Raw genomic sequence first — 19,424 nt, 5'->3', positions numbered from 1 at the left:
CCTTCTAGGAAGAGGCAGAAGATTCTGAATGTTAATCTCTTTTCTTCAGCATACCAGCGAAGAACCTAAAGCTCCGTAGGTGCTTTGGCTACATGTATTTGGAGAGTCACGGTAACGCCCACCTTCCTTGAGAACTACAGCGACTGACAGTCAGAGTCTGGGGCACACAGAGCGTATCTGCTAACGCTAGGGGAACGCCGTCTTTCTCACGGCCTCACAGGGGAGGTACTGCAGTACATCTTTCAGTAGTCACCACCAGTGGGGTAAATCCTCCTCAGCTAGAAAGGCACTCTGCTTGTGCAGTCTTGGCAAAAAGCGGGAAGTATAGGTCTTCTGATTTCTACTTTTAGATCTGCAAGTAACGGTGGGAAAGATACCTCATGTGAATTCTAGCAGCTTCATGGGTGAAGTGAGGAGACTGTATTTATTCTTGAAAAGCAAGAAACAGAATCCTTTCCAGCATGAGGGCTTCAAGTAGGCAGCAAAACCAGTAGCCTTTTTTGGAATTCACTGTGAACCCAAAGCATTATTCACATGAGAACCACAACAAAAGAAAACATTTACCTATTTACAGAGCCATTCTGAGAGAGGTCCTGTTCAGTAGGTCTAAAAAACTCTGCCATATTGTCCAGCAGTTGACTGAATCCTCTATTTAAACATGTGCTCAAAACTGTGCTGAAGTCTGGACTGAAAAACAAACAAACAAATGGTTTGATTCCTGGGATTTATTTTTTCAAACTAAAAAACGCTGCAAGTATTCAATGCTACAGATGTATGACCCAGACGAAAGGCCATTAGTACAGCTACCTCAAGAAAGACCTGCTCCCCAATAACTCCACAGCAAACCAATCAACAACCTACACTCTACCCTAAGGTTACTAAAAACCAGACAAATCTAAAGCGTTCCTCACTTCTCTCTTTCTTACTAAGTAATAACATAGAAGGGACTTATCCTTAAAACGTCCCAGATCTCTAGCAGCTAAATTATAAGAATAGTTTGGCATTTGGCTCAATTCGCTCATATTCAATGTTTATCACGGAAGCCTCACTTCAGTAGCTCTCTGGTAAAAGGACGCATACAACCACTCTCAAACCCCTGCATTAAAAATAAATTCTGATAAGCCAAAACTGGTGTTCATTTTATCAAAGCAAGTAAATCCAATAAAATTACTCTCAATTTACCCCGCTTTAGCAGAAGAGAAGTACTCCTCTGTTCCTGCCTAACTACAGAAAAGGTGAGGAAGAGATAAGGGGGTCTGACTGGGAAGGACGTCCCGGCTATCTTGATAAGGCAGGATTATTTCTTATAAATGAGTTTCAGAGCTCTGAAATTTTGAAAATCCCAGCCTACAATGCAGCAGAGCAGTCACATTTCACAAATGAAAGTTGACAGCTTTGTATATGAAAGTAATTGTCTTACATAAACAACAGTTGTGAGGAGGAGTTTAATGTGAATACAGGATATTTCTCTATACCTTTCTAGCATATCTCTAGTTTCATTAAGTAATTTAATTGTAGCAACGTCTCTTTCTGTGAGTCCACAGGCCTAGAAAAAGCAAAGACAGACACTATTTAGTAAGAAATCCATTGGCAACCGTTAAGAATAAGAGTAGAAATAGAAGAGTTTTGTACCATGGAATTAAGTCAAGATGTATAAGTCAAATCCATTTAAAAGAAAAGATTTATTGTCGTAAATCGGATTCTTTATAATTTGTGTTCTAATTTTCCTTTTAAATGGTCACTGTAGGATTTTTTTTTTTTTTACTAAAAACAGTATTAGCAGGAAATACCAGACTAATCAAGCAAAGTAGTTTTTCCACTTCTGACCTCCAAAACGGAAATAAACCCTGCATATCAGCTTAAGTTAAAGGGATAAGCGCATGTAGTCACACACTGAAGCCTGTTTCTTCTTCATACTAGTATAAGATCAAGTTACGAATGAGTTTTCTCCAACCTATGGCATGCATGGAGACAAACACCTTTACAAAACTTAGGAAACTACTTTAATGTTACAACTGGGATTAGATACACCTTTCTCTTGACTCCTGTTCATTTTCCGGCCCAAACAACAAATGACTCCAGCACAGCATCACCTTCTTGTGCATCAGCCAAGATGCTACCATTGTCCATGATCTTTGCTGATACACAAGTGCAAGGTAATACAATTTAGCTTAGGGCTGAGCTAAGCTGCACTGCGTTACAGCACACATCACAGGCTAAAAGCAGTAACTGGGCTGTGTTTCTGAGCTCAGAGCTGACATTCCGACGATGACACTTCTTTCCAAACAAATCTGAAGAAAGTACAACTTTACTTTGCCTAGATTAAAGAGGAAAGGACACTTGATTTATGAAGGAAGAGGCATCGCCATTTATTAAAGATACAGATACCACGGTACAACTAGAGGACTGTTAAGTACCCTTCCCTCCCCAAAAACAACAAACAAAAAAAAGCAGAATGAAAAAAGGTAGATGAAAGAAATTGAAACAAGTACCTGGGTAGCCAAGGGGTTTTCTTCATCTGGCATCAGATAATGACATAAGGGAGAGTAAGATGCAATCTGATCTGAATCTTTACGTTCCACTACTTTCCTGATATCTTTAAGTTTGTGTTCCAGCTCCAGAAGAGACAGGGTGTGCTTAAGGGAAATACTGGAAAGGAAAAAGACTACAGTGTTGATTGCAAAATGAATAATGATGCTTTGCTCTCCTACCGATAACATGTTCACAAGTAACAGGATCCCAATCTGCTACATTGGTTTGCACTGGCAGACACAGACTGCTATAATAAAAAAGTTGTTTTGGAAAAAGTCAGTACACCTCCCCCCCCCCTTTTTTTTTTTGATTCTAATAAAACTCATTGTTTTGGGAACAGTCATCACAATAAAACTTAAAAGCTAACCACAGAGAAATATAGAATCTTACCTTCCAAAAACTTTATGCACAGCTTGTTTAACAATAGTTATTAATTCAGTCAGTCCTAGAGGGAGGAAAGCGTCAAAATTATTCTAATGATTTGCTCAAGTCTAGAAAAAAGTAGAATTTTGTAAGTGTAGTTAGCTCATAATAAGCACCATACCATCTCCTAAAAGGTGCTGAATACTTGATAAATATTGCTGCTGAACTTCAGGGGGAGCTAGTGGTGTCTACGGAGGAAAAACACAACAGTTCTGTGACACGTCACCAGTAGAGAACAATGCAAAAATCATTTCAAACCGGTTGCGACCAATTTCCTTAACCTTTATAATACCCTGCAGCAGATGGATTCCCCATTCTCATGCAACTCTGTAGCTTCTGACTCTCTTCCTGCCATCAACCCATGGATCTTTCATAAGCCCTCTGGCATTCTTCTCTTCAATACTATAATGAACTCTCTTCCATCTTCAGTGGCACAGAAAAATCACTTTTCATTCATATATAGGAAAGTCTCTTAAAAAACTGCATTGCAGGTGAAACTAGACTCTCCATCACCCCAAAAGTTAAACCTAGTGGAATAGGATAGGTATGCTCAACCCTAACAAAAGCCTATCTGACAGAAAAGAAGCTGTCAGGAACTGAGACAGGATCCCAGTTTGCTCCAGCGGAGTGCCTCAGAGTTGGCCCTGTCAACCCTATTCTCTATTGGAAAAATAACAGAAAGGAAACACGTTTCTAGTCCAACCTCACCTTGCCCTTTTAAAAAAAGCTTTTTCAGGTTTTACAAAATGAAGCACGACCTCCATCAACCCCGACCTCCCTAACGAAAGCTTTTCTCAGACCTGCCTTGACATGCTGTTCCTTTACTCTCAGCAGGAGCTGTTGCAGAGGGGCATACGACAACTAATCAAAGTTTGTATCCATTATTTTTAGATGAGCCGTCCAACAATTTGCAGATCTTACTCTGTACAATGGGTACGCGCTTACTGTGGGATCGATCTATTTTTATTGAGCAGTGAGAGATATACTATGTAAACAGAAACCAAGTCTTCTACCTTGCTTGGCCCCACCAACAGACATGTAGGTAGATGGCCTTCTGGAGTTAAACAAAAGTCAAAATTTCAAAGACAACATTTTTCTTCTTTAATCCTAGGAAAATTTAACTGGGGGAATTAATGTATGTGCTAGGAAGACCTAAGCATTTATATACATTTGCATACGTATCTTGGATCATTCACACAGTGTTACTGTTTCACAAAAACTAATGAAAGCAAAGAAATTATTTTATGGTGGTGTTCAGATATGAAGTAACCTTCTTTAAGCAACACAAACGCAGACAAAAGGTATTCTTCAATATTGCTAGTATTTTGTTAAGCAACAGTATCACCAAATCATCCAAATTTAGAGGCTATTACAACACATCAATACATGTTACTTCCAGTAATGCTTCCACATCTCCCACTCTTATAAGAACTCTTGGTTTCATTCTAATACTCCTAAGCTATGCCCTTTTTATCTCTCACTAAATAATCCTTTCACTTCCAAGAAAGTGGAAGTTCTACCTTTGAAACAAAACAAGAAACTTACTGTGCCGTTTTTGCAGAGTGCAGCATTATCTAGGTAGATGTAACCGCCAATAATATTTAACTGGACTCGCAAAAGAACTACTAGCATACAGGTACTATATACAGCTACAATGCTTCTTGTGAAACCTTGAAAAGAGACAACAAAATAACTTCAAAGTTGAAGAAATAAGGGTGAGTCAAGGAGGGAGAGTGCACTCCAAGACTCAAGAAGTGCTGATGATTTTTAAATACACAGTCATATTTCTCTCATTGGTTGTCATAACACACGTTTTCACAACACATACCCAAGATGGTCATGAGTCTAATATGTGCTGGATCGACATCTAAAGTGTCCCATTTAAAGTCCTATATTAATATCATTTTGCACGTTACACAAGTTGTTTTGGAAAAAAAAAAATTATACAAGTTGCTCCAGAAGGAAAATGGATGTACTGTCAAATCATCTTTCTTCATTAGGCCAGGAAATACACACAGTGTGTTAGCCCTCATCATGCAATTAAGACACAGAAGGCATAACAGCAGCTTGGGAAAAAAAAAAGCTACCTGAGCAGGAGCAGCTAATATCTAAAGAAAGAAAATGAAAATGAGGATCAGCTACCAGCCACTAGGCAACAGAGGATGTGTGGAAGAAGTGACATGAATAAATATGCATGAATATGCTGAGTTAGCAAGGACATGGGAAGAAAGGCGCTGGATCAAAAGTAGGATCTGTATAGGTGTTGTGAAAAGGAGAAACAAAACCAAAAGGAAGGAAAGACAAAACCAGGAGGCGGTAGGGATAATAAATGGTACCAAGGAATCAAAAGTAGTAAAAAAAAGCTCAGTAGTATTCACTACATAGCTATCCAACTTCACTATTCTTCCTTCCCTTCTGCTGCTTCCATCAGCCAATAAATAAGATGAACCAAAGGGTTCATAACCACCATAGCAGCGGTTATCTCCAACAGGCTTGAAAAAAGGAAAGTGCTGGCCATGTAAGGGCTGGCCTACATTTCTGATTGATGTTTTCTGTTAGGTTCAGCATAGAACTTTCTGAAAAACTAGTTTGATTTTTCTGTGATGGCACAGAAAGGTCTCACAAAGTTTTCTTGGGCAGGGCAACATGAAGGCCAATAAAATTCTTCACCTTCGTCTCTGAGCTTCTAATTTCCCTCAGGGCTACGAAAAATTCCATCATGAGGAGCTTTTGGGAGGGGGGGGCAGAGAGGAGGTTTGCCATGTGGTGTGTTACACTATCTTCATACCTACTGAAACAACAACCCAGTGTAAAGTGTGCATTTTAAAGGGTGTGAAAGACATTTTAAATTTATGCTAAATATTATGCAGATGGAATCTTTCATTTCCACTTACTTATTATCTTTAAATCCTCCCATATTTCTAATTTGTTTGCTGGCCTGTGGGAAAAATAAATGGAAATATTAAACATTAAAAAGTGTATTTTCCTTGGAAATTAATACATATATTAAATGAAATAACAGTGCTCTAAAGTGAGCTCATTTAGCTACTATAATTATTCAGATCAGATTCATATCTACATTGATTTGCCTCATTCAAGAAAGCAGTATATAAACAATACACTATGAAGTCACAGAAAAGATATTCAAACTTTAATGTATAAATGTAGTGTTTAGTGATGTCAATTATACACTTACATTATCAATTTTGAGTTACTACTGACTAAGCAGTCAGAAAAAGCCCACTGATGGTACGAAGTGGTCTTTCCTGGGGCCTTGATCCTGTATAGACTTAATGTAGGCCTCAGTTCAGTAGGGCTTCCTGTATCCACCTGTGCATCATAAGCGCAGGATCAGAATTCCTATATCCTACTTTCTTGCAAGATTTACCATTGCCTGACTTGGTTTTAAAGTTCAGATTTGATCATCAAAAAACAAAGAGAGCACGAGCATCTGTGAAAAAGAAGTCTTGCGCCATCCACACAAATGCAAGCTGATCTTTCTTCTTTTGTTGAGGCGTGTTTACTTTTTTGACCTGACCAATTCCTAAAATTTTATATATTCTGCAGTCAAAAGAGCAAGGCTGTAGATTGCATAGATACACCTGAACTGCCTAAGGTATGCTGCATATTTATAAGTACTATCCAGAGGTCATATTAGCAATATAGCAGCAGTAGCAGAGATAAGAGCAAGCTAACCATCCAAAAAGTTTCATCGGCCATTCTCGCCTGTTAAGCACTGTCAGTGAAGAATGGCTACTGTATCTCTATCGTGGAAGAAATAATTTGTGAAAGTCACTTTGAGAAACATTTGGTAATTTCTTAGGATCAGAATTAACACTTAAATATTTAGGGCAGATAGGTCAGATTAACCTAGAGCTTAGATTAAAGCTTAGACTTTACAGTAACCTAGTTTATAAAAATAATAGTTTATAAAAAATAATACACTTTTCACCAGAAATCATTTCTCTTTACAGGCACAATTAACCACTGAGGCATGTTTTCATCTGTCTGGAACAAACACATGCACTTTGGCATTAGTTTGACCATTATATCACTTACATAAACAATGAATTTTTAAGCTCACCGCTATCAAATAATGCAAATGAACTGACATAATAAACTATTAAGTCTACAACTCCAGAAAATAAAGAGACAGATTAAAGAAAGGATAGCTGGAAGAGATACAAGGATCCATGGCACATACAAAACCAGTTTACATACTTCTTTTTTTGCAAGCTAAATCAACAGTTTTAAAAGCTATTCTAAAGCAAAACAAAGGAAAGACTGTTAAAAAATACAGTAATATTTCTATAGATAAAACACGTAACAGGACTCAAAACCACATCTGTTACTTATGAGTGGTAAGTTTTCCATGCCAACTGAAGAGAGAAAGAGAAGCCAATACATCAATGTTGGCCAACAACATTTGCACCTATTATGTCAAAACATTTTCTAGAGCTCATGCTTACAGAGTTTCTCCTCACAACATAAGGCAACAGCCAGGTAGTAGTTTAAGTCTGCAAGTATTAAGCCAAACAGTGGAAATGGATTTTTCAGCCTTCATCTGCTGCAATTTACTAAGACTCAGCTGCTACTCAAAACTCAACTTTCATTTCACATTTATTTATTTGGAAAACCATTATCTGCTACGGAGGCAAAAAGCAATGCAAACAAAAAAAATACAGGTTTGGAATAAAGCTAAGTGCTGAATAGGTGGGAGATATGCAACACCTGCAAGGCTACAGCAGCAGGTACTTCACCTCATTCAATCCCATTGCTTTGAAAAGAGGACGACAGACAGAGCAAGAACATCTGTGGTCTTGTGCGCCGCTCCCTCTTTAAAAGTTTCTCTGGTAGACTGAAGACTTCGGCCTGCTTACACCCCCAACCTAGCACTGACCGCCCCAAATTACTAAAGCAATGTAAAAAGTTTTTAAATTTAAGGAAGTGAACGGATTTGAAGTTAAAGGAGTTTACCTGAGCCATAACACGAGCTGTAACATATGATAACATAGATCCATAACATGCTAAGCCACAACATAGATGATGTGAGAAAAAGAATATATCTTCAGGGACATTAAGAAAGGTAAATCTCCACATCTACTCTTTTGTATATTCAACAATGGCACTCAAAGGTCCAGAGCCATTTGATTCATCTTCTCAAATGGACATAGAAAGAAAAGAGACAGATCTATACCTCCATGTGTAGCACAAGAATGCAGAGCTTCTTCAAAGCCTCACTTCAAAGTGGAATGAGCCCTGATGGCTCATTCCATGATGTGTGCCTTCCCAACCCCTTCTCTACCTTTTCAGTTCAAAAAGTTCAAGCATCTAGTTAAAACTTCCTCAGCATAAGCCAAAAAAAGAAGCATTAGGACACAAACTCCACTGTAAGATACACTCTAAATGGATATCCATGCTTACAGGATATTGCAAGTAACCAGCATTTTAAGAAGTATTTGTTTTCAGAAATGCATAACAATAATAACAGAAAGTCTCATCTCTATTTTCCCTGGGATTATTGGAATTCAGAAGTGTGTCACCGTACCCGTAAACTGTTTCAACTAGTCAAACAAGTTAGGGACACCAGATATATTTTGATAAAAGAATGCATGCTACAGAGAACAAACTAAGGCATTATATGTCTTCACCACTGAACAAAGGATTGCAGGCCTTTGTAGACTATTTTGCTGCACAGTCCAGAAGACAAATCTGATGATCCACAAAATCTCTTGTTTATTTGGGTTAAATTTTCATTGAGTAAAACTCTTATTATGACAGGTATATTAAATATTCCATTAAAATTAACTTTTCCTAATTTCTTGTTGTTTGGGGTAAATAATATTCAATTACAGTTGCAAATTCTCAGATAATCTGTTATAAAAATATCGTTCAGGCTGTGATTCCCACTTTAAATATCACATTCTGTTGCCTTGTTGTGGGAGTTTTTTTGACTGAAAAAAAAGACAATGACTGGATAGGTAATCTATTAAATGCTGGTCAGCTGAAGTTATAGCTATATAAATAAGCTAGTGGGAGGTAAACTAGAAAGGCAGTCTAGAGTGAGTCAGAAACCCTGTGTTAACTGCCTACGTAACACTTTTACTCCATGGCAAATGCCAAGCAGCTTACTCTACTTTTAAAGTATGCTATTATGCACTTTATATATTTAAAAATACGCTATTTGTTCCTGCAGTTATAAGGAAACCAAAGGTGTTTTCTGACAGGGAAGCATTCCTCTTACAGTATGACATGCCCCTATTTGTTCTACTTCAAAAAGAAAAAAATTACTTCTCATAGCTTACATCCATTTGCAATCTCATCTTGGATACTCTCCATGACTATTCATGTCTGACCTTGATAAGATTACATAAACATTTTTACAAACACAACATCAACAACTCAGTCAAGATACTCTGTCCTGTTTAAGAGAGGACTAGATCCTGTAAGTACTTTATCTGCCTATCTTAGAAGCATTTCAACAAAAACCATGGCTCTCATTGCAGCATCTTAAAGGAACTATTATTTCTTGTAATGTTTGGAAAATGCCAGCCATACCTATCAAAATACATCTAACATGACACAAAATATTTACGTAGCAATTTCAAAATACTTTAAGACTAGTGACTCAATGGGACACAGAACCAAAATCCTGCATGCTGTCTATATTATAAATATATAAGTTGAAAAAAAACCCTTATCTTGTGATCCAAACAAGTGATCTTTAACACAATTAACAAAACAGTCTTACCTATTTTTAAGAAGAGATGTGAGACTCTCAGAATTTAATTGATGCATTAAGGCATCCCTCAATGTTGGAAGCATTGACAGCACTGTTATTAAAAGAGAAAAAGAAAAAATCTGTCAACATCAAAAAAAATCATCATAAACCTATCCCCAGCTCTCACTCAATAGCTGCTACACAATGTAAATCCCATTGCTCAACAGGCAAAGCTGGGAGGACAAACAAAATAGGAAACCCTGGAGGTACTCAGAAGTGCAATTACCTGCGTGCCTCTTAGTGCCTCTTATGAGCTTGGGCACAATGCTGCCCTTCCACGGCTGCATGTCTTTGCTGGCTCTAGCTGCAGATGTGCACTCACATCCTGCATATACGTGCCTTCAACTCCCCAGAAGAAAATCTGGTGAAAATCTACACTGTTGCACTTCTCCAAATGAGAAGAAAAAGATCCGAGGTTTGTTTTTTTTCCCCAACAAGAGAACCAGAGAAAGGTACGTTGTAAACAAAAGAAAGCTGGTGGGAAAAAATCCTTTACTTTCAGAATATTCAATGTCCAATCTGCTGTTATATGATGGGAACAGGAAATAGAAAACAAGCATGCACAGAACATAATAAATACTAAGAAAAAATATGAGAAATCTTGACAAGAATGCATGCTGCCAGATAGAAGGTACTTTGTACAACGAAGGGCAAAGAAAAACTTCGTCCTTGCAGTAAAATCAATCCCAGCACTACAAAATGGAAAAGATGAAAATTAAATACCAGGGTATTTCATGTCAGGGTAAACACAGTGCGCAGAAAGCATTTGCAGCCACCCAAGAAGCCATTACAAATTTCAACAGGAGAAGAAAGTGCTGCCCAATTTGTTTTATAGAAATAGTTTTGAATGGCCTGTATTTACAAGAATGACAAGGATTTTGTTAAACTCTACCCTACCATCTCCTCTCCAAAAATCCAAAGACCAATACTGTAATAGAAATACTTTCACTTTTTGCTCCCCAGCTAGTCAGGTACCTTTTAACTGTTAAAATGTAGGGAACTAATGGGCTGACATGCTGCTTATTTGTAAATAAAAATTACCCACCAAGCTCTCTGTGTAGCTTACTAACAGTGTGCTATAATGAATAAAATAATCCTGCTGTAAATTTGGTATTGTTTGAATCTGAGTGCTGTTTCATACCTCAATACCACATGCAGTTCAGGGCAATACGCAAAGGGTCTCAAAGTGACAAAAAAACCGTAACCTGCATGTATATTTCTATGCATTATAGATGGATATATTCAAACCAAGGGTTAAGATGACCCCTAGAAATCCCTTCAATCCTCTTTCCTTCAGATTCTGTTTTTATTATGCAAAATGACTCTATTTATGCACTAGTATTTAATTAAGATTTTGAATTCACCTACATTTTTTATTCTTCCTTCCTGTCAATATGTAGTATAAATCCCCAAATAATTCCAACTGTCAGAACAGTAGCTATTTCCTTATCTTACCTGTCATATTGCATGTCCTCTGATTACTTTCAAAATGATACTGCCTTCGCGCTTGGGCAATGTATTCAGCTGCCTCTCGTTCTTGGATTTCTCTGATTTTCTTCTGCCCATATTTTCCCAGTAAATAGACTCCTACAGAGAGATTTTCATATTACAAGGTGCTTTAAAAATGTGAGGAGGGCCCCTTCAGCCCCTTCCTTTGATTCTAAACCATAAGGGTGCATAGTGGTTTTTTTGGGATATGTGGGTCTTGAGTATTTTAATACTGATTGACAAAGCAATACTCAGAAATAACGTTTTCAAAATTAATTAAAATGTCAAGGGTAATGACTTGAATCAATATGAGAAACTTTCCTGAGAAGAGGTATCTTGCCTTTCAAAGAAGGCATTTTTGGTACTACTGCAATGTGAACAACTAGTACTGAAGAGATTGAAGCAAATATTGGGAAGAGAAAAAAATGTAGGGTAACAAAAACAAAGAATAAAGAAAAGAAACTGAAATGCATAGGTCTGGAGATGGATGAAAATTTAATTTTTTTAAAAGATATCTTTCTAAAATTATCAGAAGTTAGAGATAAAACTCAAGTCTTAAAAATCACTTAAAAATCAGAGAAAAATGTTACAGACCAACACTTCCTTTGTTTTGTTCCGAAACTTGTCCGTAGGAAGAACCTTAGCTTCAGTGGGGCTTGACTGTGGCCCTCTTATTTCTTACCATGCCTGGTTCCTACTCTTCTCCTACCCTTGAGGATGAAGATGATCCCTCATCACCCTCACTATGAATCTCCGTTTCTACAAAGACCCACCACAAATTTTTGCTCTACATTTCCTCCTCTCCCAACATACATCCCTTTGAAGTTTCCCCCAACTGCTCTTCCCACACCACCAGAGGTTCAGAGATCCCTCCAGGCTGCCCACAGCCCTCTTCTTAACTTTCCTCATCTCTGTCCCCCTTTCTAAGCCATTCCTCAAGATACCACTATGTCTTCTATACTTACCCTCAGCACCTTTGCCCACTGCAAGCTGCTTTGCCTGAATTTCTCCCCCTCCACCCAGGGCTTCTCGTAACACCTCCTGTGTATCAAGTTCATTTGCTGCCTCCTGTATGCACTGGTAGCAGCAGTTACCTATTTAAGTGCATAACAAGCTCTTCCCATGTTCTCTCAGGAACGGGGCGGCGGGCGAGGGAGAGATAAGGGAGGAACAAACCCAAGCAGAAAAGACTATTGTACAAGCTGATCATCCTCTGTCCACCGGGGAGCAACCCCCTAAGTACTGAAACTCCTCTACAGAGTGTCAGCTCCAACTCTGTCAAGTCAATAATGGTACACAGAAGAAATCTGAATATCGAATCAAGTCTTTATTTTTTTCCACCAAGCACTTTCAAAAGTCGTAAACACAGAGCTGCAAAGTTTTCTTCCAAATTCAATTTTCACATTTTCAAGTTAATATCTGAATAAGGCATTTAACAGTTGCTGAATGCTGAAAGTTTTAAAACTATTTTTATAAGCCTGATCCACAAAACCTAAAACAAACAAACAAACCCCAAACTCCCCAAGATTTTGAATTCAGCTACATTTTTTAGATCATTAAAACCTTTCAATACATTCTCCAAAACTATCATCAGTATTTCAAAAGGCTTGTCAACTTTGTGCCCCAATATTCATGGTTGCAAAAAAATCCGGCTATTCCTATCAGCATTTGGTTTCCTAATAGGCAACTACAAGCCAGACCAGTTTGGAACAACCACAGTCACTTCCATTTATTTCCCAAAAGCCTCATAAAATAAAAATGGGGAAGTCACGCTCTCTTGCTTCAGCCTTTAGCCAGACTGAGCATTTGCCTTGTGGAAGATTCACCCCAGTAGATGCAAACTTTAATATTATGGTTCCATATACATAAAATGCAATTTTACCACTGTAAATTGTTAAATGAGACTTCATAAATAAGAATTAGATTATTTTTCTCTAAAAAATTATCAATTCCTGCCAAAAATATGTATTTAGAACACAACTGTCAGGGTACTTTTTTTTTTGTGCAGCTAACATACTGAAACAGCAACAATTATTTTTAGTATTAGTAAATAGTTTTTGAACACAAGATTTTTCCAATCATTTTATCCCACCACATTTTTCACATTACATTTAGACATAGTCATTTGTCCAAAGGACTGCTTTTGTTTATTTTTCTCCCCCAAAATAAATCCTTTAGCTCCGGGTTTTGTGGCAGAAAGGTCTCATAAGTATAAAAAAAAAGACCCTTCCTGCATGTACACAGGCAGACATGCCAACAATTCAAGAAGACTCATGTGCATGACCTTGAGTGATATGCTGGAGCAGCACCTTTGTAATTACGATTGAGACACCTAATTGCTTAATACTCAATTGTTAAAGCTGTGTGATTACTCTGTACCAAGAACTGCTGTGCCTCCTGAGGGTCCAAAGTTGCATTAGCAGTCATCCAGGTTTAACAAGGAGTTTCCAGAAAAAACACTTGTCTAAAATGATGCAACACCAACTACTAGTAGTCTTATTTCTCCCCCCCTCCCCTGAATTAAGCTGTAACTTTGACCCATCACTAACAGATGTTATTTACTCCAATATAATCTTCATCTTTGGGAATGCGATGCATTAGAAGTTAACCAAAGTAAAAGTTACACCATCCACACAGCTTAAGCAAAACCAATGAACAACAAAAAAGTTTGGATGTCAGCAGCAGACTGCCTCTGTTACTAATAGCATGGCTTGTAAGTGCCTCTAGGTCACCTGGAGGACGCAGTGCCGCACTGGGGAAATTAGAGTCTCGTTTATGACAATGAACTTCTGCCCACTAGTCACTTGTGCCTGAACGCAGCATCAGAGCCTCTGCAAGTCTCCAGCTTATGGGACGTTTCAAGAGCTGTCAGCCTGGGAGTCAGTCTGCATGGGTGTTCACATTTTACTTTAGAACTACCGTGTGTATCTATATTGATACACATAGCATTAATTCAGAAGACCTGAAAATAACACGGACTTCTAAGTAGTCCAGGCTGAATGCATCACATGAAAACATCGTCACTTGGAGTTGGAAGCGGGACCGGAGAAAGCCACATCCCAAGAACTGCCATAATGTCAAGTCAGCTAACATAACTGTAAGAAACTAAGCTGACATTTTGAAAGTCTCTGTTGTTATAAACAAGCAAAGTGGACACCAACTTTTTACAATAGCTAATATAACTCAATTTTACCTCTCAGTATGGGATAGGAGGTCTGCAAGAAGTGGCAGCAGTAACATTTTACTCATGTCTAATTAGCTAAACCATTGTATAGATGGAACTTCATATTGAATCTTTCCCATACATTCCATACAAAACCAGGAATTAAGAAAATTCAGCAATAATAAGACTGCCCAAAAGGTAATTTCTACGTAAACCTTTTTCTGCCTTCATTAAAATGTGAACTATGCAAACAACTATAGTCCCAACACTTCTGATTCACAGAGGGATCAGAAACAGATGAGTGGTACAAACTAGGATGCCAGAACCTTCAGGTACAGGAACCTCAGTAAGGATCTCGAACTACAATTCATACTGCTTTAAAATTGATCTACAAAGTGAAATGTATTTACATTTGTATTGGCTGTCTGTGCTGGTTTTGGCTGGGGCAGAGTTAATTTTCTTCACAGTAGCTAGTATGGGGCTCTGTTTTGGATTTGTGCTGGAAACAGTGCTGATAACACAGGGATGTTTTAGTTACTGCTGAGCAGTGCTTACACAGAGTCAAGGCCTTTTCTGCTTCTCACCCCACCCCACCAGCGAGTAGGCTGGGGGTGCACAAGAAGTTGGGAGGGGATACAGCCGGGACAGCTGACCAAAGGTCCACACCATATGACGTCATGCTCAGCAATAAAACTAAAGAGGACATTGGCCGGGGGGCTGCTGCCTGGGGACTGGCTGGGCATCGGTCAGTTGGTGGTGAGCAACTGGTTTTCATTTGCATCACTTGTCTTTCTTGTGTTTTATTTTTCTCTCTTTGCTATTTCCCTCCCCTTTTCTGTACAATTTTTTATTATCATTATTATTAATAATTAAAAAAAGAAATAATAAACTGTTTTTACCTCAATGCAGGAGTTTTCTCACTTTTACCCTTCCAATTCTCTCCCCCATCTCACCAGGGCGAGGGGGGCAGAGAGTGAATGAGCAGCTGTGTGGTGCTTAATTGCCAGCCGGGGTTAAACCATGACATTGTCCTACAACACTGGGAACACCTGGGGTCTACAGTACCCATATTCTCTGGAAGCAACACTTTGATTCATCTGTTAACAGTGAATTGAGAGAAATATGTTCTAATTTGTCTCTGTAGTCCCTCTTTGGCTGTAGCATTGTATAGTCTCTTTCCATCTTAATGTAAGTAATGGAAGTAGCTTACAAAATCTGCAGGCTCTTACATATTCATGCCAGTGGCCTCAATCAGGTAGGATATTTCTCACATCACATAAGTTATGGCTTACTTCTCCCTCAGCCCTTTCCTTTCTTCACAAGTAGAGCAGAGAGATGAGCAGAAGGGTGGGATTGGTAACTAGGAGGCATCAAGATTTCAGGACACCTCTTTACAACCCTATGTAACCTTTACCCTCGCTGCCTTATTTCCCTCAGAAAAAAAACTAAGGGAAAATTTTCAGTTTTAAGAATTTCATTATGCAGAAATTGCACTGACACACAGAAGCCTGCATCCTCCCAGAACATCGACAGCTCCGTAAGTTGTGGTTTGTCCTTATGTACAAGCCGTGCATTAACTGACATACAACTGTCCCACTATGGTTGAAAACCACATTTAAAATAAAAAGGCGCTAAAGCCTTATCCTCTTGGCACCACTGAGTCCCACCAAAACCTACTTAACGCCCCTACACTCACTCACAAACCAAGACAACTTCCTTTGCTAAGCAGACAAGACTTCTGAACTGAAATGCTCTTTCTGCAAGCCGAAGGTTGCAACAGATGAAATTGACCAAGAATTCATTCACCGCTGAAATCAGAACCATACATTGCAGACACACCTTGAACTCGCTCTTCTACTGCGGCAAGAGAATTTCAACAGTGAATAATTTTGTAATATCCATTGAAATCTGACTCGAATGCTGAGCTCTGAGATAGAAACCGCTCTAAGGTAAATCTACCTGTCCAATAAGAACAAGTGAATATAACACATCCTTGCAACTCTGTAATACTAGCTCTCTCTCTACTTTAAATACTTCTAGTGGGTTTGATCCCAGAACACTAGATTTTGCTTGCTTGAAGAGATTTAAGTCTTTTCAGTATGCAATTTACTTTATATTGCTAAAAGAACAGACTGCTGAAGAAAGGGTTTGTACAGGGTCTTTGCTAAGTTGAGGTCTTCTCAGCCCCGCTCTATGGTTAAGGGAAAGTTACACCTATTTCAGTTGCTTTTCCCTCAGTTTGAGCTCTTAGGAGTTTTGTATCTTCATAAGCAGAAAAACCTGTTGCAGTGTTGGGCCTGACAGAAGTTACACTAAGAATGACAGCCACTGATAACACACAAGGAATCCATCTCAGTAAACAGAGGAAAAGCTACCAACCAGCTCAGATTTTGATGCAATAACTCTTCAGTAACACAACACTGATACAACATTCTATCAGTAATAATGTAAAGACTCTCCCATACAGTCTAACGAATCATTAAATATTCACATTAATCTCTGACCATGTGCCACTTAAAGACTTAAAATCATTAAACCCTGTGATGTCCTGTTTTCCTTGTTATATCCTCCTTCCCAGAAAATGCACCTACAGCTCTTAAAAAAACCCAAACAAACATCAGAGATTGGTAGATTCCAGTCTCTGGTATTAAATCAGCAGATTTGGATGCTTTTTTTAAATCATTCAGCCACTTCCAAATATTCTGTCTTCAAGTAAAAGCAGCTATGTAAAGTTGCATTCTACCTTTCAACGTTAGGCGGTATTTTTTGGAGGAGAGTCCGCTGTGGATCTCAGAGTTCTGATTCATTGGTGGTGGCACTACCATAGCTCCTGGAGTTATTTTAAGGTCTGATCCATAACTAATATATAGATGGCCAAAGCACTCAAGATTCAGCTGCTGAACAACTGTAGTGCAGCACTCTGCAGTAAATCCCTCCATCTCCCAGGCTGCCCTAAAATATCATGGTGCAAGTTGCAGCTGGTGGCAGCTAACGATGTTCTCCTGCTTGCAGAGGCCCTGATTAACTACAGAATCTCAAACACGAAAAAGCAATTCACTACAGAGTCCTCAAATACAACACGGCCTGACGAAACAGGTACTTGATCCATGCTGCAGGCAATGACAACATAGTTCAATATTTTCCGTCAGAAGTTGAAACGCTTGTAACGAGGAGCATCTTGGGAGCATCTTGGGCTTTTTTGGATTGGTCACACTTTAAATGACTTTATTTTAGTCCCTGATTATTTTTTTTAAGTGTACTTCATCCAGTCAGTAGCATTTTAGTGAAAGTAACACTGAACTGTACATAAACAGCACCAGTCATAAGGAAAAAGCTGCAAATTCAGTGATATTAGGATTGTTTGCAGGCTGGCAGAGGGCTGTGTATACATGACGAATTTAGGATTTCAGGCTACGAGGACTACCGAGAGCCATAAGCTCCCCGATACCTGCTTTCCCACTTGGACACTGATCCACGTTTACTGGCTGAAACTGGGACAAGTGATGTTTTTACTATTCCCATTTGTCCGCCCACCACTCTCACAAAGACAGTTGAAGGGGAGGGGGAACAGCTTGCAGGTTACAGCCTGATATATTAAAGTAAATCTGTTTACTTAACATGGTGGGCTGTAAGTGTGGTGGCTCAGAAACTGGTAAACACTACATTCTGCTGTACTGGCAGAGTCAGAAAACCTGCAGGTGAAGGGGTGAACTAGAGAAGCGGTCTGACAAGTACTTCAGTAACCAACATCTAACCTATTATTGTGTATTAATTGGCACTCTTTGGAAAAACGCAGAAGGAATTCATGCTGAAAGGATGCAGAGGACACAACAACCAAGGCAAGTCAGAAGTATATACAATTCACAAGAGACCTCACCTGAATACGAGACAAAACATACTGCAAAAACCCCGTAGCTCTCAGAATATTTAACTGCTCAGGCAAGTTCCAGTGGGCATAAACAAATACAAACTTTCCTTAGCAACTCTATAATATTTAATTCCGTGTCATTTGCATAAGATGTAAGTACATCTGATGACTGAGCATGCAAAGACATGGCTGTACCTTTTAAGAAGTATCTAATCTCCAGCTGCACAGATATGCACTTTATTATTAAACAGAAAGATAGAGCCAAGGTATTATTTTAAATCCAATTCCGACTAAAAATAACCCTATAGTAACTCCAAGGAAAGGAGGAGCTTACCAGACCATAACCACCCTGCAGGTTAGACAAGAGCCTTAAGACAAGAACGGCTTGAATAATTAATGTAAACCTTCCTCTCCAGTAAAGTTTCGTGTCTGCAGTTGGTTTATATTTGACAATTCACCTCAATGCACAAGCCACTTTCAAGCTTTCAGCCTCCGTCCTAAAAATAATAATACAAACGTCACCCACACTTTGCACGGTTAAACGTTGTTTCAAGCCACCACGAACACCCGCCGTGAGAACACCCAGGCAAGCTGAACTCCTGTGTTTCAGGACTTACGGGACGTCGCGTAGATTCTCCTCCCTGCCTATGAGTAAAATCCTCATGCCACCTGAGCTCTCCCAAAGGCGGTCGGTGGCCGCGCTTTGGCGTCACCGGCAAGGCGAAGGACTGCTCCGCGCCACCGCGGAGCTCCCTGCGCAACAGCCCACCGCCCACAGCGCCGGCGATGCAGGGACGAGGCCAGCCGGGCCCGCGGCACCGCCGGGCCGGTCACGCCAGCGGCCGGCACCGGGCTCGCCCGGCGGCAGACAAGCTTTCCTGCCAGCGGGGAACCCGCCTGACCGCCGGGGGCTCGTCGGGCTCAGCGGCCGAGCGCCGCCTCTGAGGGGGCCTCCCCGGCGGGAACCAGGAGCACTTCAGCGGGAGCGGGGAGGCCCCACGGCCGGCTCCGCAGCGAGCCCTATTAGCGCCCACCACCGCCCTTCAGGCCGGCTGCCGGCACTCACCGCCGAGGAAGGTGCCGAGGACGAGGCATTTCTTTTTGTGCCGCTTGAGGAAACTCCAGAGGGACCGGAGCATCCTGCGCGCCCGGCCCGGCCGCCCCTCGCC

The 19,424-nt window shown here is 39.7% G+C and overlaps 1 protein-coding gene across 1 annotated transcript in view; it reads right to left on the bottom strand.

The window, feature by feature from the left end:
- Window positions 1-19,424, bottom strand: part of PEX3 (peroxisomal biogenesis factor 3) — a 21,482-nt gene extending 2,058 nt beyond the window's left edge. Inside the window, exons 1-10 of the mRNA XM_076333755.1 lie at window positions 19,322-19,424; window positions 11,192-11,323; window positions 9,707-9,788; window positions 5,850-5,893; window positions 4,501-4,625; window positions 3,077-3,143; window positions 2,923-2,977; window positions 2,493-2,649; window positions 1,476-1,546; window positions 565-687 (exon numbers count right to left, since the gene is read on the bottom strand). Of these exons, the coding sequence (XP_076189870.1) occupies window positions 565-687; window positions 1,476-1,546; window positions 2,493-2,649; window positions 2,923-2,977; window positions 3,077-3,143; window positions 4,501-4,625; window positions 5,850-5,893; window positions 9,707-9,788; window positions 11,192-11,323; window positions 19,322-19,394 (929 nt within the window). The 5' untranslated portion in view covers window positions 19,395-19,424. The remainder of the gene's footprint in view (window positions 1-564; window positions 688-1,475; window positions 1,547-2,492; window positions 2,650-2,922; window positions 2,978-3,076; window positions 3,144-4,500; window positions 4,626-5,849; window positions 5,894-9,706; window positions 9,789-11,191; window positions 11,324-19,321) is intronic.

The sequence above is a fragment of the Aptenodytes patagonicus genome, chromosome 3, assembly GCF_965638725.1.
Source record: "Aptenodytes patagonicus chromosome 3, bAptPat1.pri.cur, whole genome shotgun sequence".
Classification (NCBI taxonomy): domain Eukaryota; kingdom Metazoa; phylum Chordata; class Aves; order Sphenisciformes; family Spheniscidae; genus Aptenodytes; species Aptenodytes patagonicus.
Note: the sequence above shows the minus strand (reverse complement) of the source record. Positions and strands in the feature narration are given on the sequence as shown.